At 40.1% G+C, this 26,792-nt stretch overlaps 1 protein-coding gene across 2 annotated transcripts in view; it reads right to left on the bottom strand.

Moving 5' to 3' along the window:
* The window catches only part of LOC309688981 (arf-GAP with coiled-coil, ANK repeat and PH domain-containing protein 2-like), a 49,648-nt gene that overhangs the window by 20,737 nt on the left and 2,119 nt on the right, over positions 1–26,792 (bottom strand). For both annotated transcript variants that reach the window (XM_082505090.1, XM_082505091.1), the window contains exons 2-8: positions 13,616–13,673; positions 10,224–10,343; positions 9,491–9,544; positions 7,740–7,798; positions 6,504–6,687; positions 4,072–4,116; positions 3,028–3,123 (exon numbers count right to left, since the gene is read on the bottom strand). In XM_082505090.1, coding sequence (XP_082361216.1) covers positions 3,028–3,123; positions 4,072–4,116; positions 6,504–6,687; positions 7,740–7,798; positions 9,491–9,544; positions 10,224–10,343; positions 13,616–13,673 — 616 coding nt within the window. The remainder of the gene's footprint in view (positions 1–3,027; positions 3,124–4,071; positions 4,117–6,503; positions 6,688–7,739; positions 7,799–9,490; positions 9,545–10,223; positions 10,344–13,615; positions 13,674–26,792) is intronic.

Genomic DNA, 26,792 nt, shown 5'->3' with positions numbered 1-26,792 from the left:
TCACTGGGTGATGCCGAAAATATGCCAGTTTGCCTTGCAGCACTGAAATTCTGCTCTGTGCGTCTTTATAGTCTGTCGCCGCAACGTGACCTAAATTGGCATCACCAGCCTCAAAAACAAAAGATTCAGTATGTGATTGCAGGGCACCGATTTAAGGGCGAGCGGGGTTCAAAGTTTCATCAAGCAAATTTTGCAGCAATTTTCTGCTTTGTATCAATAAACTAGATGGAAATTCATACATTTGTTTCCTTTCTTAAAGCAGAGTATAATAAACGTGTGGTTTCTTTTACAAAATACACACAAACGTGTTACTATCACACAGTTTCAGAGACGCTTTGAGGGAGCTGCGTGTTTTGTTGTGCTCAGAGAGGAAATGGGTGGATGGCTGAGCAGCAGGCTGATAACACAGATGGGAAATGTTTTCCCTGTTGCCTCTGCAACAACTAGTCCGGTCCGCCTGGAGCTCATGCCATCTATCGAGGCCTGTCTTTATTTTCAAAGATGCTTCTGTGCGTAGCTCTCCTCACATTTTGTGACAGTGACTCATATTGCCTTTAACATCTTATCTTCTCAGGCCGAGACAAACGTTTGTCTCTACTAACATCAGTTCGTCATTTACGGACCACAGCCGTCAGATTAAATCACTCCTGACATGTAGCTGCAATGACAACGTCTGTGATTCATGGAAACGATATGAAACATCTTTCTGAATGAGCATTAAGCTCACGTGTGTTTGATCCTGAGGCTCTGTGTCACGGAAACATGAAGTCAGCAGTACATTTATGTCTAGAAGCAGCATTACGGTTTCAACTAGCGGTGGAAAAGCGGCATGTTTGACACGAATCACTGTGAGCTGTCAACCGAAGCCAACAAAAAGAGAACATCAGCAATATCAATTCAAACTCTAAGTCATGTGATCTTGATTTCACCTCCCTGTGAAGCTACTGTCTACACACCAGCTCACATTTTCAATAAGTATTTAAGTCTTTGGTTTTCATCCTCCTCTGTTGTTCCATTTTTCATTTTTTTAAGTTTCTAAACGTTTCCAGGTATCAACGCCCCCCCGCAGCTGCTTTTACTCCAGCTCAGGGTTTATTCATCTTTCTAATAATTTACTCGCACTCTTGATGACTTTCTCATAGTTTAGAAGCATCGCGTCATATTATCAGACCTGTTGGCAGCTCCTCCACACCTCCCTGCACAGCCTCTCCACCTTCTTCAGCTTCATGATGGAGGTATAATGCACCGTCCACGGCCGCTGCTTTCTTTAGCACGGCCTTTGATCTTCCTCTCCTTCTGGTTTGTGCTGCCCCAAATTCAGCACGACAGGCTTGTAATCCACAGCACAGTTAAGCTCTTACTTGTTCATCCACTTGAAAACAAACCCTCTGTCTCTTTCCCCCCTCCGTCTTCAGGGTCTTTTTCAGTTCTGTCCTTTTTTCCCCTTTTCCTCACACAACACTCTCTTCTCTCTCCGTCGGTCTTTCGAGTCCATGCCTTTCTGTGCTTCTTCAGTCACATTTAGCTTCAAGAAGATTACACTCTGCCTCTTATCCTTTCCTAAAATCTGCTTTTCAAAGAGGTCCAGCCTTCCTTCGCTTCTCTCTCTTCTTTTTTTCTGTCAATGAGAATTTTCCAACTTCAGAACACAAGGGTAAGAAACCACACGCTTCTCTCCAACCCAATTAAGAGCTGCTGAATGGGCTCCTCAGATCTGGCTGTCAAAAAAGTCCCCCAAAAAATCCACACTGCATTTCCTTCTTTCACAGTTTGGCTATACGTTCAACAAGCTCCTCTTTTCTCTACTGCTCTGCCTCTTGTAACTGCACTCCTTTCTCCCTGGTCCTGGTCCTGGTCTGCTGCTTCAGCCTCTGAGCAAACAGCCTATATATTCCACAGCCCTGCTTCTTTCACTCAGCTGACTGTCAACCCTCCGAGTCCAACTGTGGGAAAACCCATTCCAGCTCACAACCTTCTTCCTCATTCCCGCTAAATGTAAAAGCTTCACTGTGATTACAATCTTCAAGTAACATTCAGGCTCAGAGGAAGGGCTTTGTTTATGAGAGGATGCACACAGACACACACGAGGGTGGAAACTGAGTTGACGAAAGTACTGCAGTACACACAAACCCACACATATACACGGACGAGATAGAAACACAAACACAGAGGGAGAAGAGTGGCGACCTCAATTTGCAGCTGAACTTATGGTTGGGCAGATGCCAGCATTTTCGCATTGTCATTACCAGAAATACTAGTTTAAAAATACACACACACAAGTTAAAATGAAAGGTGACAACAAAGCAGATGAGCATGACAACAATGTGAAGAGATGAGTTTCAGAGTAAAGTGTTGCAACATCTCCAGAGGCTTGGTAATGAACTAATCATTTGATCCAGGTGTGTTGATCTAAAACCTGGAAGACACCGGCCCTCGAGGCCTGGAGTTCCCCACACCTGCTCTAATGGAAAAAGAAAGACAAGCAAACCTGTTTCTTTAAGCACCAGTTTCACTTTAGCCAATTAACGCCAATCATAAAAATGTAAATGCAGGACCGCATGCAGAAAAACTGAACAGAAAAAAAAATAATGTAAATATTAGTCTTTCCCTCATAATATAAAGCGTTTACTCTTTACAGTGCACTGTTATGTAAACTTGGAAAGCAATTATTCTGCTGCTCTTCTAAAAATAACATCACGAGTTTACGATATCTTCCAATTAATCAACAGGCGTGGCTGAGCGACGAGCACTGCAGTGGATTCGTTTTATGCAGAGCATCAAACTAGAAAGAATAAAACCAAAATAGCAGCGAGCTGTACGTACGCTGCGCAAGCCGAAGGAACAAAAGGGAACAACGGCAGATAGATATATTTATGTACAAATATGAGCGCCTTTTTAACTGTGGCTGTGTGTTTGGATCCATCAGTGTCTGAAAGTCCTGGAAGATTTTTATATTTGGATACAGGTAACGTAGGAACACACCAACCCTAATTATGGGTGCATGTGTGTGCAGAGTGTAGCCTGTACCTGCCCTCCCAGCTGTTTCATAAGAGGCTGCAGTTCACTGAAGAGGTCATAACCTTGGTGGAAAAACGTCAGATGGGCGTACATGAAGGACAGCATCTATAAAAAAACAACAACAACAACGTGTTTATTAAAACACTTAAGAGGAAGAAGGGTCTTTCCATCTCCATTCATCAAATTTAAACAGAAAAAAACCCCAAGTGACCATCACAGGTTTGTCTTTCTACTGGAAAAAGCTCATTCTTAATAGGAAGCATGCAAAATTTCCCTACTGTAAAAGGTCCCTTAAAATCCTTTGTCTAAAAACACATCCTACAGCTTTCAAGCATCATTTTTTAACTCTCCCTTGAACACCAAGTAGGAGTAATCATGGTTTCTCTTTTCTGAACTGAGCAGTTTCTGTTTCAAGCCTGCTTCAAAACACAACGACTGGCTGTGATTTCTCTCTACAGCTTACCAGGGCTACCCTTGGAAAAACCCGGACTCTATACTAATAGTCATCAAACACCAGCTTTATTGATATATCTCGAGGCGTTAAATCTCATCGTTAAGAGTGCAGGAGAGGTCCTCAAATAATGGAGGGAAAGAGCTAAAGGAGGCATTTTAAATTTTCATTATCTAGAAAACTATCTGAGCTCAGTCCTTCGAAATCATTTAGGCCGAATATCTCATCTTATGGCTCTAAGAACTAAGGACTATAATGAGTTAACACAGGAATATTTGGATGTATTTGTCTGATCTCTGACAGCAGATTAGGAGGCCTGAAAAAACCAAAAGTGTACAGTCAGGGGACTGAGAGTTTATTTAATGATAATGAAGCTTACACATGAAAACACATTTTCATCTGTCTTGCTCCTTTCACTCAGAGCAGGTTTCTGTTAATATTACATGTAACATTTGGGATTTTGACGAGTCATTTTCCCAACATGAATCTTCCTATTTGAATTTTTCCAGGCAAATCTGGTCATGTGGGAGGCAGTTGATGAACTGAGAGTGAACGACCCAGAACAGAAAGCTCATTTCATTTGAGAGAACGAGTAAACTTACTGATTTTAGGATCTCCGACCTTCTCTTGGACTGTAGCACGTTTATCTGAAAGTTCATAAAAACCAAAACAGTGAGAAGTAGGGATTATTATGAGAAAATATCTGGGACAATGCGGTATCTGACAGAAAAATGCAGAGAGAGAGTAAAAAGTGGAGTGGAGATGGGGGGGAAAGACTTAAAGAGCGTGAGACAGAACAGAAAATGAGACGAGCTGGTGGAGATGAAACAAAAAGAAGTGCCTGAGAAAAATCAAAGAAAGCTGACAGGCGTGAAATGACTACTACTGAGGCTGGATAAAATCGCACCATCTCCCTCAGCATTAATAGGCAGCGTTTCATTATGCCAGCACCAGGGGGAGCCCTCTGCCTCATGTTTAGGGATGTGGGTTGAAGCCTGTCTCACTTTTCATCTTTGCCTCATCGCCTCCTGTCTCTCCGTCTCCTTCTGTGTGTGAATGTTTGTGAAGAAGGCTCTGCCATTCGTCCAGACTAATTACCGCCGTCCTCATCTGGCCTTGGATTTTCTCATAGCTTAATGCTGCAGAGCAGGGATGTGTTGTGGTGGAAGGCCAGCTTCAGAAGTAATCCCACACTTCGCTTCATACTTCTGAATTAACCTAAGTCCAGCGGCCCCTTTTTGTTTGTGTAGTGAAAACAGGCTCACCATGCTTCAATACCCCGGAGAATAAAAGTAAAGGAAATGTCTTATATGGTCAGCAGTAATTTCATGGCTGCAGGTTTTAAGGCAATTTTCTCAAGCGACTCTAACCACACTTGTGTTTATACACAGATGTTAACTCCCATCCTGGGGAGGAAGCTTATTTTTTTCCATCCCCAAACCACAACAGTTGACGCATCGCGACTTTTACAAGCCCCCCTCCTTCTCGATTACAGTCAATTAGTAGCTTTGACCAAAGCAGCACCTCTAAACGATGGTTATTTAACTCTCAGTGTGCAATATAGTGTCAACACTACAGCCGCAAGCAAACTATCAGAGCAGTTATTTGGAAATTGGTTTGTAAAGCTGCAGCAATTGCAAACTTGTGGGAATGTAACATTTCAATTTGTCACGTTTGGTTTGTCAAGTTTTTACGCACAAACAACTTTCACTTATCTCTAATAGTGGTGAAAACAATAGAAGTGGTAACATACGGGGGTGGGTTACTGAGCGAGATGCTTTTCCATTTTTCCAGACTAGCAGCACACTTCACCATCAGTGAGCCAGGAAATCCCTGAAGTTTAATATTTTATGCTGCAGCTCTACGTGGCACAGCATAGTAAAAGAGACATGCTTCACTCTTAAAACGCCGTGAATGCGAGTCTGGCTTACAACCTCACTCATATATTTTCCTCTCCCGCTACCATCTTGCATGTCACTATAAACTGCGTACTGTATAATCAAGCACAAATGCCACAAAGATGAAAAAAATAAACTAAAAAGCACAAAAAATAAAATAAAGTTAAAGTCTGTCTCAAATGTTTCCTGCAAGCACCGCTGCAGAAGTTAGTTTTTAAAGTGCTGACAGCACTGTCCAAATGTGAAACTTTAATGGAGACCCATTTAAAAATCAGCTGAGCTAGCTGCTAGCTTATAGATTTCCTATAAACACACTAAAAAGCGAGATAAAAACCAGACTCGTTTCTCACAGCCAGGACTCTTTTTTTTATGAGATGGTGATTATAGAGTGGGCCACTGGAGCAGACTGCCAAACCTATATTAAAACCTCCAGTTTGGTTTCAATTCACCATCTCATTTGCTCAAGGAGTGAAGGGTGCCCATACAGCATTGTCTGTTCTTTTGGGAGGGAGATTCAATAACAGGGCCGCCAGCTGCCTTATCAGAAACCACAAAGCATTCATCAGCACTGCTGTGGCTGAGAGCAGAGCTGATGCATTCAATGGCACAAAAGCACTGAGTAAGGTTACAGCAGAAAATATCTAAGTGGCTTTGACAGAGAAAATGAGAAAGAAAACGAGCAAAAGGAGACGAACAACATTAATTCAAAAACTGATTTTGGAAACTGAAGAAACTTTTCCGACTAACCAGGTTATTAAACCTCTTTCTGAGTACTTTTTTTGTTCACTTTGGATAAAACAGAATCAAACGCAGCATTCCTGTGCAAAAATAGCATTTTTTAATTAAATGCTGAATAATAAGTTCTCATCCAAATTCTGAACATGACAGCGTGCACCTCAGCTTTTTTGAGATCCATACTTAAAAGCTGAATGTCAGCAATCTGTTGCTATATATAAATATAGTCTGACTGAAAACTGCCTCAGTTTCAAGTCAAAATCTCCCTGAAATAGCACCGCATTTCTTTTTTTAGATCATCCTACGTGTAAGCATAAAACCCTGTTACTGCTATTTAAAATGCACAGTAGGCCACATGTCAGTGCATCCCTTGCTGTCATTCAACATCCAGCGGGCTGTACCTGTAAGACGTAGTCGAGGACAATGTGCCGGAAGCACTTGCGCGTGGCAGTGAGGATGTTGGTGGCCTCCTCCACCTCGTGCTGCTTGTTACGGGGAGCTTGGGCATTCTTGATCAGCGCCGTCTCCTTTTCCTCGCTCACTTTGTCAAATTGCTTCTTGGCTTCTTTGAACTTACGCAGGTCACTTCAAAGGAAGAGAGGTTTATTAGTATAAACATGACAGCAGATCCTGGGTTTTTGTGCGTCTCTCAGGGTACTCCGGCTTCCTCCCACAGTCCAAAGTGATGCAAAGCTTTGGGTAAACTGGTGAATCTAAAGTGACCATAGAAGTGAATGTGAGGTTATAGCCTGCACGGACGGACAATAACTTATAGCCTTGTGACAAAGCCACTTTCAATTGTGTCCAATTAATCTTATAAAAAGGATGTGGGCTTTTCAGCAGTTTGAGCAATCATATATGATCGTTTATACTAATCGTGATGCGTTTTACAACAACCGCAAACTTTGGTGGCCGAGTAGGGCTGAACTGTACGAGCATAAAGCCAAAGGAGCTCAACATTTAGTGTCAGAACTCAAGAGACACGACAGCTAATGTCACATTTTAGACTATAAACATGTGAAAGACGAAAGCTTGCACTGAAAGACTGAATTCTTACCCTAATTTAGGACAAACTTTAATGAGTTTCCACGAAGAGTGGGACTTCAATAATCTAAGACGTTAAAGTTTAAAGGGAAAGGTCCATAGTTACAGGAATCTCTGAATATGAATGAGCACGAGAATGGTCAGGCAACAGGAACATGTCAATTTAAAACAAAGGCAAACTCCTTGACCTGCTTCTTGTTAACCACATGCCCCACACTTATCATTTGCAGCCATTTTCCTGAGTGAGATTAAGTCACATTTGAGCACCACAAGATACTGAGTAAAGTATAAGTGCTGCTGATGTGGGTGTTTAGTCCTGATGTGCCAGAGGCAAAAACTGCTAATCCTTATAATGAAATAAACCAGAGAAGCAACTCCTTCCTGTAATTATACAAGCTGCCCAAATCTCTGAGCTAAATTAGGAGAACTGAGGAGGATGTTATGAAGCCTACATAGAAATAAAAATATTCTCTTATGCAATTTAATGACAATGCTGTCCGCATCATCCTGTAGTGTATTTACTCCTGAATATTTTGTGTTTGAAGCTGTGAAAGGTAAGTTAACCAGTTTTTACTGTGGTAATTAATACTCACTCTTTGACAAAGGTTTGAAGCTGCGTCTTGATTGATCTCTGGGCCTGATCGAATAATATCTGTGAAACAAAAACAGACAGAAAGACTGAGTGACTGCTCCTTCCCATTTGAAGAAAAGGTTTCTCTCTAAACATGTCGAGGAACTTAAGAAACAAAAACCTGACAATTTTATTCTCTTTCTAAGCCCCCGTGTGATTTCTACGTTAGTTGTCAGCATCTGCTTAGGAGGACGTTTGTTAACATCACAGGGTGCAATTAAGCAGCTAAATTTACTCAAACGCGCTGACTTTGTAAACTCCCCTCATAAAGACACAAACACGAGAAATGACGTGATTCGTTTATTCTCGCTCATGAGTCATACCCTCATTAACCTGCATCCTTCCTTAAAAATGAGCTGAACCAAGCAAAAGGAAAAAAAAGCCAGACGAATGCATTAAATAAGGCTTCGGCGCATATCTGTAGTCAAAAACAGACAATATGAGCAGTGTGGTGCGGAGAGGCCTTCACTGACAAACAGATTGAGCACTGTGAGGAGATCACGTGCTGAAAGATCGCTGAGCAGCAAAATCCTATCTGACAATCAGCTGATGTGACCGCAGTCTCCACCAATGAGTAACAGTCTCAGGCTGTTAGGGAACAAGGCAGCTAAGTTAATATCTCTACTAACTAGTACTAAATATCCTGGAATTGCAGTCTGACCTAAACATAGAACTAAAACTGTGCAGAAGCCAGTTTAACCAAACCTGAAAGGCAACAAACATCTCACTGAGGTGACAACATCTACATTATGTTGCCTCACCTAAAATTTAAAGCCTTTAGAAACTACAGTATGTAACCATGTTACTTCTATTCAACTGTAAATTTTGTATTTCAACTAGCAGTAACGATCACAGTGCAACGCTAACGCCTGGAGGCTCAATCAGGACATGTTAGGCAGAGGTAGTGGAGATAATTCCTGACGAGGGGAATCTCTAAATTCACTGTAGAGAAAGAGGCTCTAGCTCAAGTCCTAATGAGAAGCCCAACAGAGGAAAGTTTCAAGCGCCACCTTAATGCCGACCAGAGACTGACAAGTAGGGAGTTTAAGAAGGAAAGGAATAATCACATAATTAGATCTCTCCTACTGGGCTCCTTGAAGAGTGGGGAAAAGGCATCATGTTGGTTTATTTTAAATGATCTAGCATGCAACACATCTGTTATGGTCAACATTATACTAAAGCTCTTCACCTGTCTGCGGGATGAACTAAACACACAAACACTTTACACCAGTTATGGATGATTTATTCCAACAGATGGATTTCAACCCACACACACAACCAGATCTGCTTATGACATCATGGACCGTTTTACTCCAGGGATTATTTTTATTTTGTAACAAAAGACAAGAAATCCCAAAGCGTTTGTGACTAATGATGGCTGACAATGAATAAAAAAGGAATTTATTGCAGCTGACCCAAGGAGCTTTTTTTAAAACCACTGTTTACAATAGGCATTGTTTCCTGTGTGTTTTAGCAACACCCTGCTTCACATATTTTACAGCAATATGAAATCTTCCCCCAGGAAGATGCTTATTATAGCCACTTTCTTCACATTCAGCCACCATAGTTCAGTTCTGTGCTAAGCTTTTAAAACATGTTCACTGGACATTTTCTGCTTCTCTTTCTCAGCACAAGGATTTTTTTTTTTAAACGATCTGGATTTTATAGTCACTTGGGGGGAAAAAAACATGCATCCGGTTTTGGTCAGCGTACCGTGTGATAGTTGATCATCTCCTGCAGACTCTCGGCAAACTTTGTGAGACTGGACTGTGAAGAGAAGGAAGAGGACAGCCATGAAGGCAGGCAAAGAGACAAAGCAAGAATAAAACACAAAACAGCACAAGGTCAAATATAATTAAAACCAGTGGTTCAAAATGCCTGCTAAGCCACAGCTGCAGGGACAAATGCTCCTCAGGTATGAGAGAAAGGAAACCCTGGTGTTTTTGAAGCAACAATAGCACTTTGGGAAAGAATTCTTTTGGCCAAGTTACACTTTTCAGATACACGCAGTGGCTCAGCTTCAAACCTAAAGGGAGAGGCGGTGAACAAAATACACAAAGGCAGCCAGGAAGTGCTTGCCTCGGCATGCAAAATTTATAAGAGAGAACAAAACAAAACATCTGACCTCTGCGAGACCCAGCGGACAGTGCGAGGTTCTGCTAGCCCTCAGTTTTCAAACTTGGATAAATCTCACCATGGATGCAGAGTGAAACCCATTTAGAGTGATCAAACAAAGAGCTAAAGGCTTCTTCACATCTGGGGACTCTCATGAAGTCAGTAATGCTTTTACACCATCTGTGATGTTTATTTTACTGAGATGTAGAGTTTTCAAAGTTTTACTGGATATTACAGGAGGACTGTCACAACACAAGCTGGAGAAGAAGCAAAAAAATACTTCAAAGCATTTTGTGCAGATAAGATGGAGCAAAATTATATTTTTGTTTACCTCAATGACCTCATCTTTGGTGGACTGCTGTGCAAGCTCCCGGATCCCATTAACAAACTGTTTGTTAGCTGCGTTGTAGGCTTTTCCAGCATCAATCATCCCGATACACAATTTCACCAACTAGAAAGGAAAGAGGCAGACGTCAGTGTTCGAGGGGGTAACGGAGAAATGAAGAAATGCATTAACAATAGAAACACTTCAGTGAACATAAACTAGAAACAGTGCTAGAGATTTCTTCAGGGCATTGTCTCTTATTAATAACAGTGGAGTTCTGCTGCTGAAAATAGATTTGGGATTTTTTGTGGAAACTGGAAACGCAGAGAAAAGGACTAAAATATAAGATACTCAGTGCTTACTCAGTTTATTGGTAATTAACAACAGCCACTTCTTTCCCTTCTGACTCATTGAGGGCAAAGATAATTCCAGGTTATGTAAACTCCCAACAAATTCTGGCCACTCTCCATCTACTCCCACACAGCTGATGACACAGAGGCTGAATGTGCATCTACAGCCAAAGCAGCTACATGACACGCTAAGAAAATGCCAATTTTAAGCAGCTTCCTTCAACAATTACTAAATGTTAATGAACACCTAAAAGCTGATCAAACGCAGACTGACCCTGCTTCACGACTAATTATGAGCGAAGTTTGAGTCGGAAAGAGAATAAGCAATGCTGTCACTCAAAATGAAGCATTTCGCTTAATATTTAACCTCCTAAGACCCGAACTCTTTCACAGCATGCATTTTTAATTTCTCTTTGATATTTGGGCTGATTGGGACACGATGAATGTAAAAACAAAGAATTACCAGATTTTTTTTTTACCTGATTTTTGTTTCTAAGAAAAATGAGAGCCACAAATGAGGATATTCGTTTAAAATTTTGATAGAACAGTAGCAGTATAATGTCCTCGTAAGTGGATATCAGGCTCTTGTAGAGCAAAATTGAGTATTTTGGCCTAAATAACCCAAAATGTGACGTCCACATATGTGGACGCCAGGTCCTAGGAGGTTAAAAAATGCTCTTTTCCCCCAATCATATAACCGTCTCAGCAGTGAGGATACAAAAGAAAAAGACAGGCTCAAAGTGGAAAAAAGTGAAAGTGCTACAAAACATTAGAAGCACAAGACAAGTGGGTCAACACCTTACTCTCACACACATTTACACACATTTCCAGCATGCACACGTGTCATTTCCTTTCCATTTGAACAAAACACTTATCTTTAAATATGATTACACTACAGCTGCCTCAGCCCTGCTGCATGTTGTTAGGGTGTTTTCACACTTGTGGTGTTTAGTCTGTTTAAATCCATTGTGCAGATGTTCATTTGCGCAGATGTAAACGAGGTAACCGCACACCGAGACCCTTTGGAGGAGGTGGTCTCACTCTGGTTTAAAAAACACCCATAGATCTAGAGATGTATTCGCTTTCTGTTGTTGCTCTGTAAATAATTTCTTGTAGCACTTCAGGAATGCTTCAGGTAGACATGCTTTTTCATTGTTCTCTTGGTTCATTTCCAGAACATAAAAAGAGACTTAACACTGATGAGGGAAGCAACAGTTTCACAGAAACAGAACCACAGTGACACCATTCAGAAGACACCAGTATGTGAAAGGTTTCTACTCCATTGTTTGGAAACAGGATGTATGAGAGCAGATGTAATGTGTACACTGTCTCTGTTGATTTACTTCTGATCCAACATGGCTGTGCACGTTATGGTCACACAGGTAAGCAAGCTTGAAGGAAAAGCTGAACTCTGGTATCTGAAGACAACTTCACTTCACCCAAGTCAACACATACACACTCAGACACACACTATCACAGCCATACTCACGCAAACACACCCACTCTCTGGCAGATCCTTCCTCTCCACAGCAAGAGGGGAAGTGAGGCTGAGTCACGGAGGTGGAGTGAGGAGGAGGGTGTAAGAGTAACGCTGTAAGACTAAGTCGAGGAATAAAGAACTGGATTCTTCTACGGTCTCACTCTAAGCAAGAGAACAATTCTGTGGGCTCTGTGGCATCAAGACGGTACAACCGTTGATAAACATGACTCTGTTTGGTTGGATTAATGTCAGTTACACAGGAAAAAACCCAAAAGGCATGAATTGATTGTTGGGGGGGGAAAAGAAATCTGCACGAAAGCTGGGAAAAGTACCAAAGGCACTCTTCAGGACTCAGGACTATAAATAACACTCCCGAAATATCTCTGCACACAGAAAGTTATTGAGCCAATTATTTTTTAATTTTAATAAGTAATCAAGTGTGAAACAATTCTGTAGCTTTAATATGGATTTCATCAAGTGCTTAACAGTCTGTACTAGGGTTGGGCGGCATGTAAAAATTTTATGTTAACGTGTTAACACTGACAGCACATAAATATATATATAAAGTCGCCAATTTGGGATGAAAGAGGTCAATTCAAGGATGTAACCAAAGCAGTGTCCCGCCTGTGCAGACCTATAGTGCGAGCAAACTACTCAAACACAGCTAACTTGCATGAGCATGCACGTGGCCACCATCCGGCTGAGTATGCTAGGCTATCACCAGCTTCTGCAGCTCCATCAACAAGCATTTGATGGAGCTTTTTTTTTTTTTCCCTTTCTGTTGACTGGTTCTATTAGCTCCATCTTTATTAGCAAACTTACTCATGGACGAATAATTAAATTGCCCCTTGTAAAAATGATGGCCGATGGGCTCAGCCTATCATTGATAGTCGATATATTCGTCCAGTCGTCCAACCCAAGTCTGTACCACTAAATACGATTGTAAATACCATCCTACGCATGAGTATTTCCTATTAAAAATAAGCAAAACAATAAAAAGCTTTGATAAAAGAATAAATATGCTGAATGGTGAGTAAATGCTGAGCCAGGCAGTAGAGTGGGTCGTCTACCAATCAACAGGCGATGCATGCATCAGTGTGAGTGTGTGAATAACCCTGATTTTGTTTGTATACTACTTTGCATTACTTCATCCAGACCTATTACAAAAACTGGAAACTCTTCTTAAAACATTAACCTCGTCTTTTATCATGAATTCATTTGGCCCCTCCATGAAATCCATTTTTCAAATCCCTAATAATAGGCACACATCCCTTTTCGTGATTTTACAAACGTATGATTTTGATCAACAAAATGCCACAGTTACAATAAAAGACTTGGCATATAGATAGATATTTAATCTGGTCCAAGTAAACCATCACATTGCTGGAAGGGTAACGAGTGCGTTTACTCGTCTGCTTTCATTCAGTCTTGCTCGAAATGCCAAGGAATACAGCGAGGACAAGTCCGAGGACAAACCTGACCTGTTACAGGATGGCTTATGTTGCTGCTGGCTCACACGGTGGAGAAAACGAACAATTAAACAATGTTTTTTCATGGGCGGTACTCACTTTGTCAAGCTTGGATTCCAACTCGCACACATCCCCCTCCACTTCCTCTATGGTGGCTCTGTGAGGACAGAAAATGCAAAGGTTTGAAGTGAAGCGCAACCATGACTCAATACTTCATTGACATTCGGATGCATGAACTGTGAAACAGAGAAAGAAGGTGTACTCAGAGGCATTCTGCTGGAAAGCATGCATACCCTTCATCTTCATCCCATTATCACAGTTCTCCTTATAACCCTCCTGTGTCTACAGAGCAGTTAGGTTAATCTCTGTTCCGCATTATGGCACTTATGTTGATCATAAGTAAAAAGGAAGCAATATACTGCATGCCAATATAAGCAACATAATTTATAGCCACACAGCTTCATCTTTGTCACGTATGCAACTGAAACTGGGTCAAATATTTGTCTTTTATTCAACATCTTGATCATTTTCAGACAGAGAAGAAGAACTTAATTTAATTATAGCAGTTCGGTTCCCCCAACATTCCCGTATTCCACAATTATAGTTTCTGAAAGCGGCAGCTGCAGTAAATGACAATATCCTCCCGTTCGAGCACGTGAGACACACAGACAGACGTCTAGAAGCAGACAAACTGAGAGCTGCCATTTTGGGCCTGAAGTCAGGTCTGGCGTCCTGCCCTCTAAAATGTGACAGAGACACAGCTCGCCTCTCCACAAGATCGACAGCCTACGAGCTTCAGGATACCACAACAGAGGGAGAAGAATAACAAATACATCATCCCAGCAAAGGATCTGTGGATTAATCTCCCCTTGATGTTAATTATCGCATTACTAAGGCTTTTTTAATGCAGGATAGACAAAGAGTATTTTTTCTAAAACTGCATTTATTTATGCTTAATCTGGAGTAAAGAAATAATAAGAAATAACATGGCAAATGCCAACACTTGATAATGATATATGGATTTATTAGACACAGATGTATCTGCAGAAAAGCAACAAGGTCTTTAAGGTGCATCTAAAACATACAACACAACAGCGCCTTTAGCATTAAAACACCAATTTAAGGAGTGCACTGCAACGATATAAGCCCACATATCCTAGAAAAACACATTTAAAATAGGAGAAAAGCTCTGAAATGATGGTGCTAGTGGTGGCACATTATGAAAACTTAATGAATGCGCTGCTGTTAAGTCATGTATCATTAGTTATGCAGTGCAGCTCAGATGTGGCCTTTAGATAATGCATGCTTCACATTTATAACCATTTAGCAGCAGTAATCAACACTGAGGCAAGTTTATTCTTAAGACAATAGCAGCATTAAAACTGTTTACATCTACTAATACAACAGTATCTGTTTCTTATCACGGCAATTCTCTCCATTTCAGGCCTATCAGCCAATCGCCCTTAGCATAAACTCACTGAAGATAAGAACAACAGTTTTACATTTCAAATACAATTTATTCTACTGCAGGAAAAAATGTGTCCAACATCATGCAGTGCAGTGCATGAGTGCCATGTGTCAGTGTAAAGCAGAGGGATTAAGAACGTCACCCTGCAGTAGCAGCGGACGGCTTTCTCCAAACCCCCTGTAGCTGTTTGTTCTCCCATATGGCATCAAACTAAGTCGTGGACATCTGGTCAGTGCCGGGGATCCCTCAACAGGAGAGGCTTGGATGTATGCGCATACTGAACAGCAGATACTGTGAAGTGCAACTGTATGACTTAATTTTATTGTTATTTACATGTCCTCGTCTTTCTTCTGTATGTGAAAGGGATTTTGTTGTTGTTGTTGTTTTTTAATGCAGGATGCACAGATGCAGCAGTCACAATCGTTAAAACTATAAACTAGAATTAGCTTGAGTTGCTGGCTATGCTACAAGGCGCATAGGATAAACCTGGTGGTAAGGCTAATCTGAATATCATGCATGAACAGCAAATCCATCACTCAGTAAGTTCAACTGTGGGAATGCCAAAATCAAACTGCTGAGCTTTCAGAAACTGATATATGCCTTATTCAGCTAAATGCTTGAAGAACCTGCCACATAGAGAAGTCCTTTGCTTTGCAACATGTACTTTATTGCACAAGTAATCTCATGTACTTTGATTAATACATGTTAACATAAAATTACATTAGCTGAATAGATCTTTTTTTGTCTTCTGTGCTTCATAATAAGTATAGGAGGAAGACAGCAAAGTGCTTCTTTTTATGAGTCTTAAATAGCAGTCCAAGTAAAGTCTGTGAACTGAGGTCTTAAGTAGTCCAACAGGGCAGAAACAGGGTCAAAGGCAATAGATGACTGTGCCTCTCTCACACAGATATTAACCGTGGTCAAAAGAACATGCTACAAGCCCCGTTTGTCTTTCTCTGCTGCCACGGGCAAAGGACATTTCTCCAGTGATTCACACAGAATCACCACTGCTCTGCCGACCGTGTCGAGCGTCCGACTTCAGGAGGATTTGACTTTTGCTTGGTGATGTAGTTAGTACAAACATTTGCCAACACTAAAAACAGAGGGAAGGAAGAGTTAGTTAAAACATGTTTAAGGAAAGCTTTAGTTGTACACTTTACAAAAAAGTGAATTGAATTATTACAATAAAATTACCCAATAACAGACTGTGTTTGTCAAGTCAGTCAAATTACTATCTGATTATGTGTTATCTAACATCTTGTCAGGCCAGTTCTTGCTTGATAAAAGTCACTTGATTTCTCTGCCCAGGGGCAAACAACAACATTTAGTATCCAGGTCACAAGTATGAACTATAATAAACATCACTGAAATGAAAGAAGACTGGAAAACTCAGATACAATCTCAGGAACAGACCTAGAAACAATTGTTTTAATTGTCAGTCAGTCAGTCACTGTCATGCTTTCCAAGTAACCGCAAGAAGAAGACCATTTCCTTCTAATCTGAAAAGCTGAGCCTGCAAGCTAAACTTGCAAAAGTGCTGACAGGATAAGAAAAGGAGGGGCTTTGGCAAAACGAACATTTGGGCTATTGCCTCATAGCTCTGAACTTGGAGCATATCCAGGCTGAAACTGGATAATGAGCAAAAGAGGAGAAAGCAGAGGAAAGAAGAGCCACAAAGCTTTGGAAACACCAAGATCGACACTGAAGAGTCATAAAATGTGGTCCCTACTAGACTAAAGTCACCAAAATAGACAAAGAAAACTCTCTCTAAAAGATACCTGAATGCAGGCATTTAAATTAATGAGCAAACTCTAAGTGTGGGTTGTACAAGTGCTGCTCTACATAAACAAAGTGATACAAAATCCACTAAGTGACAAAGCCCTCTTTTCTGTACAAAGTCAGGACAGTGTGAACCACGGTTTTATCACAGCCTCATAAGACTCCTTTCAATAGAGTTGTCACCAGGTTAGTTTCATGAATTGTGATGAGTGGTATGACAGTCAAATTTCACACTGCTTTACATCATAAATCAGCAGGAAACAGGGAAAAAAATGTCAAAACAGGTCATCTGGGGGGAAAAGGCCAACAACAAAAACAAAACATCATCCTAATTATGAAGCACAGTGGTGGGATCATCATCATGGGGCTACTTTGAAATCTCTCAGAGAACCAACTGGTTTTAAAGTGTATCAAAAACAATGTTTATAGGTGAACGTCAGAACAGAAGTTCATGGCCCGAAGCTGAGGAGAGGTTAGATGGCTCAATAAGATTATGTGCTTATCAAACAAATCAACAACAGAAATATTGAAAAATCAAGTAAAATTCAGAACCAGCCCTTAAACCAAGAAATATTGGAGCATGACTTCAAAAGGGCAACACTAATGAACTGAAGCAGCAGAAGTTGAAAAGCAGTAACATGAAAGGCAGCATTTTCAGCTGGTTTGGATATACTGACTGCTGACAACTCTGTTTCCACTCCTGGAGTGAGCCAAGCTGAACAGCTGGTTCTAGCAAATGAGACTGAAAGTATACTTGTTGCAGGGGAGTCTGAATACATTTACAGGAGAAAGAAATCCATTTGAAATGTGCTTTGTAGATAGTTGTTTTCTTCTTTTTCTTAAAAACAATATACATTCATATACATATCCACACATGGTATATGCTGTCCTATCAATCATCTGGAACCTGATAAACTAAAGGTGGCAGTGTACGGCCTTCACTCTGGATTAAGTGTACAAAGAGCAAGTAGATATGACAGTCATGAGAAATGCCACATATGCACAAAGTTAACTACACTGGATTTATTATTCTGATCCATTTGATCAGACAAAGTTAAGATATCTATATGGCTTACTTTTATCTGTCATTCTTCTTAAATCCTGTTTATTATAGCTCTTTCTATATTGACTTGTTTCTCTCTTACGTATTTTGGTAAAATGCTTTGTTGCTTGAGACCATGTCTGCTCAGTCTGGTTTCAAGCATTTTACGTTTTATCCTGATTGTTGACTTAAAACTGTTAAATTAGCATCTGAGCAGGTGACACACTGACATTCTTCTTCAGCACTTGATATGGATAATACAAAAAAGCAAAAGCAAAAAGAAAACAAAAATCTCACGCTGTCTTTCACAAGTATGAAAACATGGCAAGTAAGAAGTATATACAAGTTGTTTAAGTGTTTGTATTTATTTTTCCTGGTATTCTGATACAGAAGATACTGCACAAATATGACGACCTGAGTCTTAAGCAGCTGACTTTTGGGTGTAAAAGACTATCCGAGAAGAGAGATTTAAATCATCGTACATCAAACAACTACAAGGATAATTACATAATAATAATAACAACATATCTTGTGTTTATTCACAGCCCTCATTTTTAAATGTCATAGGGATGATATTTGAACAATTTGTCCCATTTAGGATGCATTACCATGGACTGGTGAGAAAAAAAGGGGGTTGGTGTTTATGAGCTTTATACCAACTCTTTGCTGATGTTTTTTTCCATATCTACTCAGGAAGTTGGAACACCTTGAAAAGTAAAATGTACAGTTTGTAATTGGGCAGACCAATAGTACAATTTCAAATTTGGGAACTGCAGCCCTCCTCTGTCATAGGGTAGATATCTGAGTCTTTTTCTGGGCTTTGTATTGTTCCAAATACTGAATGAATCATGTTAAAAAATGATTTCAATAACGGCAAAGGGATCAACTGAAATAAGTAAAGAAATTTTGCCAATAGAATTAAATAGTCATTTTTATCATATTGACACATCCATTAAAGAGATGGGTATCGTCATCCCCCTATCCAAAGTTCTTCTTATATACAAGTTAACATTTACAATTGCTTTTATATCTGTAGTAATTTTGACTCCTAAATACATGAATCCTTCTTTTGCATTTATAAACAGTGATTTGATTATTGGAGATTCTCTTTCTCTTGATTTAAATAAAGCACTGATGGTATCGTATAACTTATTTAATAACCTGAAAACTGTCTGAATTTATCAATTTGTTTAATGAGATTTACCTGCCAAATTTGACAAAAAGAGGAGAATATCATTAGTAAAGAGATATAAAATGTTCTTGCCCACCAATTTGGATCACTAAGAATCTACATTCTTAGTCTAAAAGGATTCTGGTCTCCAAAAACAGAACAAGAGAGGTAGTTTGTGCAAAAACAGCATTCACAGAGTGTAACCAGTAGATAAAACAAAATGCAAACTCTCTGAACTATGGTATCATTCAACAACAGAAAACTGTGCAAACTATTTGGAAGGGTCACGATGCATAGAGATACCAGATCCCTGCTGGTCCATAGCTGGTGCTGCTCATTCAAGATCTAAAGAAAACATATCCATATTCCAAACCATTAAAGCTTTAAAAAAGCACTCTCTTCCTCCCTCTGTGACAAGGCATCCAAGAATAAATTCCAGGAAATATCCATATGACTACTAGCTTTTTTATTACATGAAACAATAAAAATTAGGGAACTAAGCCTGGTTTAAGTGCGGAGTGGGTGTGAGGATCAAGCCAGAGCTAAATAGGGAGAGACGTGTGGTATAAGACAGACTACAGGCCATGAAGAAGTAAAACGGGGAGAGAAAAAAAAGTCTGCTTTGTAAACCACATCAGAGGCAATTTCAGCTTCAGCGAGGCCATGTTTATGTCCTGCTTCCCTTTATGTTGACCCAAAAAGGCACTGATCCAAAAGCTTATGTCAGATAGGACTCCACACCACTGTACATCAAAACAGAAGCCTCCTGCTTGGAATATAAATGCCAATATTACAATATTCTTATATTACTCTACATATCTTATAACACGATCCATCTTCCATTTTGTAAGCCAGCAATCTAACAACAGTAGACAGTAAACAATAGCTTGCTTCCATACTTTAGGAAATTAATTCAAGTCATTTGAATCAGTTCTAGTTAGTCGCCTGACATTCTGCCTCTTAAAGCTTTTGAGTAAACATCCACATAAAAAGGTTATTTTAGCAGGGGGTGACTAAGATTCTAACACTGCCAACAACACTAACAGCAGCTCCGGACTTTTACTGTGCTAGTCTACAAGCACTAGAGTCAATGATTTGTCTGGATAGTAAAATACTGTATAAAAAGAAAAGGAGACACCTAATTCTTTAGCAGCGATTCAGTGACCACACTCCAAAAAGCAAATAATTCCACCCCTGGAGCTCTGTGAGGCAGCTGGCATCTGCCCAGCTGCTTGTGTCTACTCTACATAAAGAAGTCAGGCGGCCGAACAGGTTTGTCATTCATGTTGCTACCGAGTCTTCTTCAGGCCTGCGGTACGGACCTCAACACTTCAAAGACAAAAGGAGACATCAAAGAATATACTTTACACGTATTTCTGTCTCACTGGAGAATATTGTGTAATGCAGAAGCACCGGTTTGGTTGAAAATCTGTTCCCCCGTTGCACAATATCGGAAAAACTATTTATCATGTAATGGTCATACAGAAGTAAAACGACTTCTCGGTTCACCAATTATCTGATTTCAGGAAGTTAATATGCACTGTTGACACAGAAATACCGAGCTCCTCTACCTCCAGTGACAATAACCCGTTTAAAGCCATATTCAAGAGAATACAGGGAAGTTTCCCTAGTTGTTAACAATACTATTTTCCAAATAAAATAGCTCAAACTTCATAGTTAGCCCCAAGCAGGCTTACTTCTAAATTACTATTACTAATCCAATTTAGATGTGTCAGCCTGGCATTACATCTTTACTTTGATGTCTTCCAAATATATCTAGCGTACTGTCAGCCTCCCTCGTCTTGTCTTACTTCTGCCAAGAACTTCTTAAAATACAGGAGGAAGATTATTTTACACAGTCTGCTTTTTTTTTTTTTTTTACTTCATTACTTCTCGCAGAAAAGCTGACCACTTTGCATGAAAACGGTTTATTCCACTGGACTGAAATAACAGTGGTGGTAGAGGCAAACAGTTGGAAACATGAAGAATAGGGTGAGATTCAGTCCCGTGACGTAGATCCTGTAATTGTTAGAGAGTGGAGCAGTGCTGTCACAGAAGGGGGTCCTCCAGTGGTAAAAACCCACCATTAGACACATACACACAAACACGTGTCGGCATCGTCAACAAGATGAAGTCATTATTTAAAGATAAACGCTTACTAGCTTTTGGAAATTCTGGTGTGGGATTGACTAAACATCAAGGCCAGCTTCACATTTGGTCTTCCTATGTCACAAGGAAGTAGCAGGAAGGAAACGCACTGATGAGAAAGAGTGGAAACTCCAGCATTTTCACTAGACGGTGGCGTTAATGTGATCCACAGATTAATGTGCTCACACACAGTTAGGTCAGTAGGTTTTTTGGATAATGACTAGTGGTGCAACGGATCACGGTTGATCCGAAATCCGAACCCACTCCACGGTTCGGTACGCATGTGATCCGAAGAGTCGAGAAAAAAAAAAAAAAGTATGTGTATGGTGCGCGTGTTGGGTCTGTCAAGCGATAGTTATGGCCAGCGCTAGCGATCCAAGTGGCGGAGCAGAGGAGTTTGCTGCATTTAAGCAGCCCTTTGCTGCCCAATCCGACCGGGCTAAAGCTATTACAAAAGCTATCGGGGTGTTTAGCTGCAGACGGGAGGCCGTATTCCGTTGTGCAAAACAAGGGGTTTAAACTGTGATGAACGTGCTTGAGCCACGCTATGATATCCCGTTGCTTGTCCACTTCAGTGTGACAAGATCGTTCCAAGCATGTATGAGCAGGAGAAGTTTAAAGCTATGGCTGAACTGTCCCAGCCATCTTCTGTTGATCAAACTACAAATGGGTCTAGCTCCAGGGCAACGGAAAGCCACGTGACTGGGACCGCTCGTTGTATCACAGCGGAGTGGTGGATACAAAGCCCTGTACTGCCCTATAGATTACATTAGATTAAATGAAACTTTATTTATCCCTCGGGTGGGTTCCTCCGAGAAATTCAGTTTCCAGTAGCACAGCACCGACAGAAGTTGCAGAATGTGAGCAGAAATACACACATATATAAATACAGAGTATACAAAAGGGATAAATAGAATAAATAGGAATAAGAATACAAGGGAACGGCACATTTCAAGTATTGTGAGTCTATTACACCGTTGGATATTAACAGAAACTATTGCACAGTGAAAAGGCACTACAGCTTACTTGTTCCCCCCTCCTTTGTCCCCGTTTCCCCTCCCTCTCCCCTCTAGCAAGGAGTTAAACAGATTAATGGCGTGTGGGACAAAGGACTTTTTAAGTCTGCTGGTCCTTGACTTTGGGAGAAGCAACCTGTCACTGAACAGACTTCCTCTGGTTGTTTATGGCCGTGTGCAGAGGATGCAGAGGATGCCCAGCATGGTCCATAATGTCCATATTGCACCTTAATTTGTTTTTATATAAGTGCGTGGAATGAGTCTTCAGTTGAATGTTTTTTAATAGGCAAAAAATACTTAAATAAGTAAATGGCGAGTCGAATTTGTCTTTTTTTTTTTTTCTATTTTTGCTGATCCAAAAATTGATCCGATCCGTGACTTGAAACCGTGATCTGATCCGAACCGTGAGATTTTTGATCCGTTGCACCACTAATAATGACACATGTTTAGGAATTAAAGTCAATCCCCATTTACATTTTCAGTAACTAACATAATTGTTGATCTAATGATTATTTTTTAATACTTAGATAAAAAAAAACAAAACGTTGCAGTCAGCAACTGCCGGAGGTGTAGAAACCATGGACATTATCCCTATGACTGTGAAGTGATGTACAATCAGCTTTTACAGCATTTGGCTGAATCTGAGTAGAGAGTATAAACCTGTACACTTCAAAGTTAATCCTGCTAATTCTATCAGCAGTCACATCTCCAATAAACACTAGTGACCTGGTTCCACTAGCAGCCGTACATGCCCATGCCACAGCATTACTCTCATGATGTTTGACAGACCACTACTTTGGCTCCTTCTCCATACTTTTTTCTTTCCATCATTCTGGTGCAAGTTAACCTTCATTTTTTTCAGGCTCTTTTAGATGTTTTCTGCCAATGTCTAAACTGGTCTTGTTGATCTCGAGTGTACCCAGAGGTTTGCACCTTAATGTAAACTCTGAAAGTCACAGATCACCCACAATAGTTGTCTCACAGCTGGCCAGTGCATTCATTCTTTTAAAGAATGAAATAGATTGTTAATGTGGCCACTCCTTAATTATTTACTTTATTTTTAGTTTGGATTTCAGCCTAAAGAATACTAAAAGCCTCCTGTGAAGATCCCCTTTACTTGCATTAACAGCTCACTGAGCCGTGAATTAATTATCCAATCAGTTTTGAGCCACTGAAAATAGGTGACTGTGTATAAAACTAGCTGTGAACCCCTAAACAATTATTACAATACTAACTCTCTAATATTAACTGACTATTTTGCATAATCATATGTTGATTGTTTGAATTAAAATCTACTTTAATGATGTAAAGATGGCAACACTACAAAAATTGTGCCCATGTCCACAAAGTTACAGGTTTAACTGTATTTGCTGTAGACGAGGGGAAAACGATATCATCAACAATCATTGTTCAACAATATTATGTATTTGGAGAGCTATAAATAATAATTATAACAAAAGTATTTTCTTAAGGACTTACAGAATATTCTCTCATTTAACAGATCAATCACTTATAGACAGTGAAAAGCCTGCCTCATAAAAAAATCCAGAGTTAATAATTATATACCGAAGGCAATGTGTAAAATCCACAAAATCTGAGGTTTTGAAAAAGCATTTTTAGAGAGATAAATTAACAACAGCTTCTCTCTGCTTCATCCTCTCTGATAAAATAATTGTATACTTGAAAGTTAAAGTATTTACACGGATATTTATGTGATATAAAGAGCAGCCTCAGTCCTCACATTTCATTCATTTTAATTGGCTTAATAACCATTAAAAGGAAATGGACCAGAGCTTAATTAAATCAAACTGCAAATAGCCCAGCATGATAACAAGCCCACAGGTGGACTCCCATGGGAAGCTAATCAGGATGTATCGCACTGCATGGTCACACACCCAATCAGAAGCACGTACTCGCGTAATAATGATTAAAAGGGACGCAACAACAAGGAGAACTTTTCTGCCACTTACAGAAATTACCTCACCGACAACTAGTCTGAAAACATTTCCATCATACTATAATTTTCTTGATGGGATAATTTCTTGTGTGTCCTATGTAAAAAAACTGGAAACATTTCAGTTTTACAGATGTTATGATCAGTTTAATAAATGGAGCCTATAGTATCCATAACTTTCGAGGTCCTTAAGCTACCCCCACATTGCTTATTTCATATAAAAAGACACTACAGATAATTGCTTTTGTTGGGGACATTGCAGAGTGGAACAGCATATAAAATATGTAAAACATCTGTTCCTATACTTGTGGAGAGAAAAGCTGCTGCACTCTGGAGGGAATTTTTAACTATCATACTTGAAGAGGAGCCAGGAAGCTCTCGAGTCCAACATCTATTCTCAAGTGGAAAACTAGGCTACTAGGGTTTACTGCCAAAAATACATAACTTTTTTGCACTAGTGAACCTCTCATGCAGCCCGAACACATGGTTTACAACCAAAGACAGTTTCTCCAACAAAAATGAGGATGAAAAAAAAACAAACAAAAAAAAGTAAGTGGGGTGTGCCAAAATACCACTTAAAAACAACCCTCTCTACATTTGGGGGCTCCATATTCTCCAGCACCAAGTTGAAAGCAAACACCAAACTGGAAACAGATGTTGAGCAAGTGAGAGCTAATTCACGCTGGTGCGTATTACATGTTTTTATCCATACTCTGTGTCTCCTGCGTCGTCGTCGTCTTCCCTGGCCAAACACAACGAGAGGGGGGTTGGATAAACGGCAGCAGAGCTGCGGTGGTCGAAGTGGAAAACTATGGTGCAGTAATCTCTAATAACTATGGAGCAATGATGAACCTACAGCAGTGTTTAAGTCAGGAAATGCTAACTGATGACTCATCCAAAAGGGGGGCAAAGGTCACAAAAAAGCACAAACAGAGACAGGGCTATATTGTTACCTTGCTCAGACAATCATGGGAAGTGGATGTGAATTAGATTAACAGAATAAAACACAAACTGGAGTTTTTAGACAAAAAGTAACGACAACATTTGTCGAGTTCTATGTGTTGTATCACATCTGCCCATACAGTGGTGTTTCCTACTCATAGATTTTACCGCATCACATACATTTGGTGACACATTTAAAAACAGTCCTCTTGCTCTCATTCTGAAAGTTCAGTTGCTGCTAGCCAACTAACACCGACCATTCCTGTCTCATGTTACCAGCTGACTCACGGGCCAGGTTGCCGTGGCGGCCCTCAATATGATTCAGCTTTTTCTACTGCAAGTCTCTCATCCCACAGCCTCCAGCCCCGCCAGTCTGAGCTGCAGCTCAGCTCTGGAGATCCACTGTCAGCTGGATGCATGGGCGTTTCCATAAGTTTATAAACCAGGGTAGGACAGAGCGGGCTAAGAACAAAATAGAGGTGCCGAAAGGAAATCAGAATATTTGATGAGAAATACAATCAGTGTAAAAAAATTGGGATAGAAATTGTCCAACTGAAAGTGGTGCTGCACGAAAGTTTAAACATAACTTTATATTTGATAACTGTTTGTTTGTTTGTTTGTTTGTTTTGCAAAGTGGAAAAAAAGTATGCTGGCTTTTTACTTAAGTAAAAGTTAGAATCCTGCTTAAGCAGCTTAACAGTGCACAGGCTGTAATATCAAAACACACTGCCCTGACCAAAAACAACCCCCCACAATCTCTAATATTTCATTGGATCACCTTCAGCATTTGGTGTGCTTATGTCAAATGCCTGAGTGTGTCAATGTACCATTTCCACCAGGGAAGAAAAAAACTGGTCACTCAATATATTCAGCTATTCAACTGACCTCAATTTTTGGGTGGTACATGATGATGCTGATCCCACACCTAGACCAAAAGTAACAGTATCCTAGACCAATGTAAAGCTCTTACACTTTGCTAAGTAAAATCCAGGTGTTGACCCAAACTAAATGTGTTTACCATTTAGAATGGCACTTGTCCAAATCATTATGACTTTAATGTTGCAGCTGTTGACTTATTATATTTCATAGTTTGATCCATAGTAATGCAATGCTTTGGTTTTAGTGTGGATTATAAAGCTGGCATCCAAAATGTAGAACAGTAGAAGCACCAAGCAGCATAACATAGAAATAACTGGAGAAAAAAAACCTGCTAGAAAACTACTACGAGAAAAAGTACTATAGTGAAATCATTGAGTTAAGCACTAAGTTACGTTCCTACAGGTTCTATCCATGATGTCCTTCAGTGGTGCAAGATTACATGTACTCTGGTCAAACAGCACCGACATCGGTGGCACCGGCAAGTTCAGTGCAACCGATGGCAAGTTCAGAAGTCCTGGAGGAGAAACTCACTGCTTGTTGTTTATTTGTCACAAACTAGGCCAAGTACTTTGCCTGCTGCATCCAAACCCCTCCAAGAATTCCCTCAATAAAAGTGATAACTTTTATACTTTTGATAGGGACAGGCAGAGAAGCAGAGTTATTTACATTTAAACAGACAGAACGAGAACTACTGTAAAGTCTAATGATTAATTTTGACTTTAGGTTAATGTTTTACAGGATTAATCAACAGATTCTTTGGTCTCCAGAAGTCAGAAAAAGAGCACCTTTTTAAAGCCCAAGGTGACCCCAAACAAGTATATATTCATCAAACATCATCTAACTGATCAACAGATTACCACTTTCCACATCTTTTGTG

Source organism: Aulonocara stuartgranti, assembly GCF_965226115.1.
Source record: "Aulonocara stuartgranti genome assembly, chromosome: 15".
In the NCBI taxonomy this organism is placed as follows: Eukaryota; Metazoa; Chordata; class Actinopteri; order Cichliformes; family Cichlidae; genus Aulonocara; species Aulonocara stuartgranti.
The sequence above is the reverse complement of the archived record's forward strand: the minus strand, read 5'-3'. Positions and strand labels throughout refer to the sequence as shown.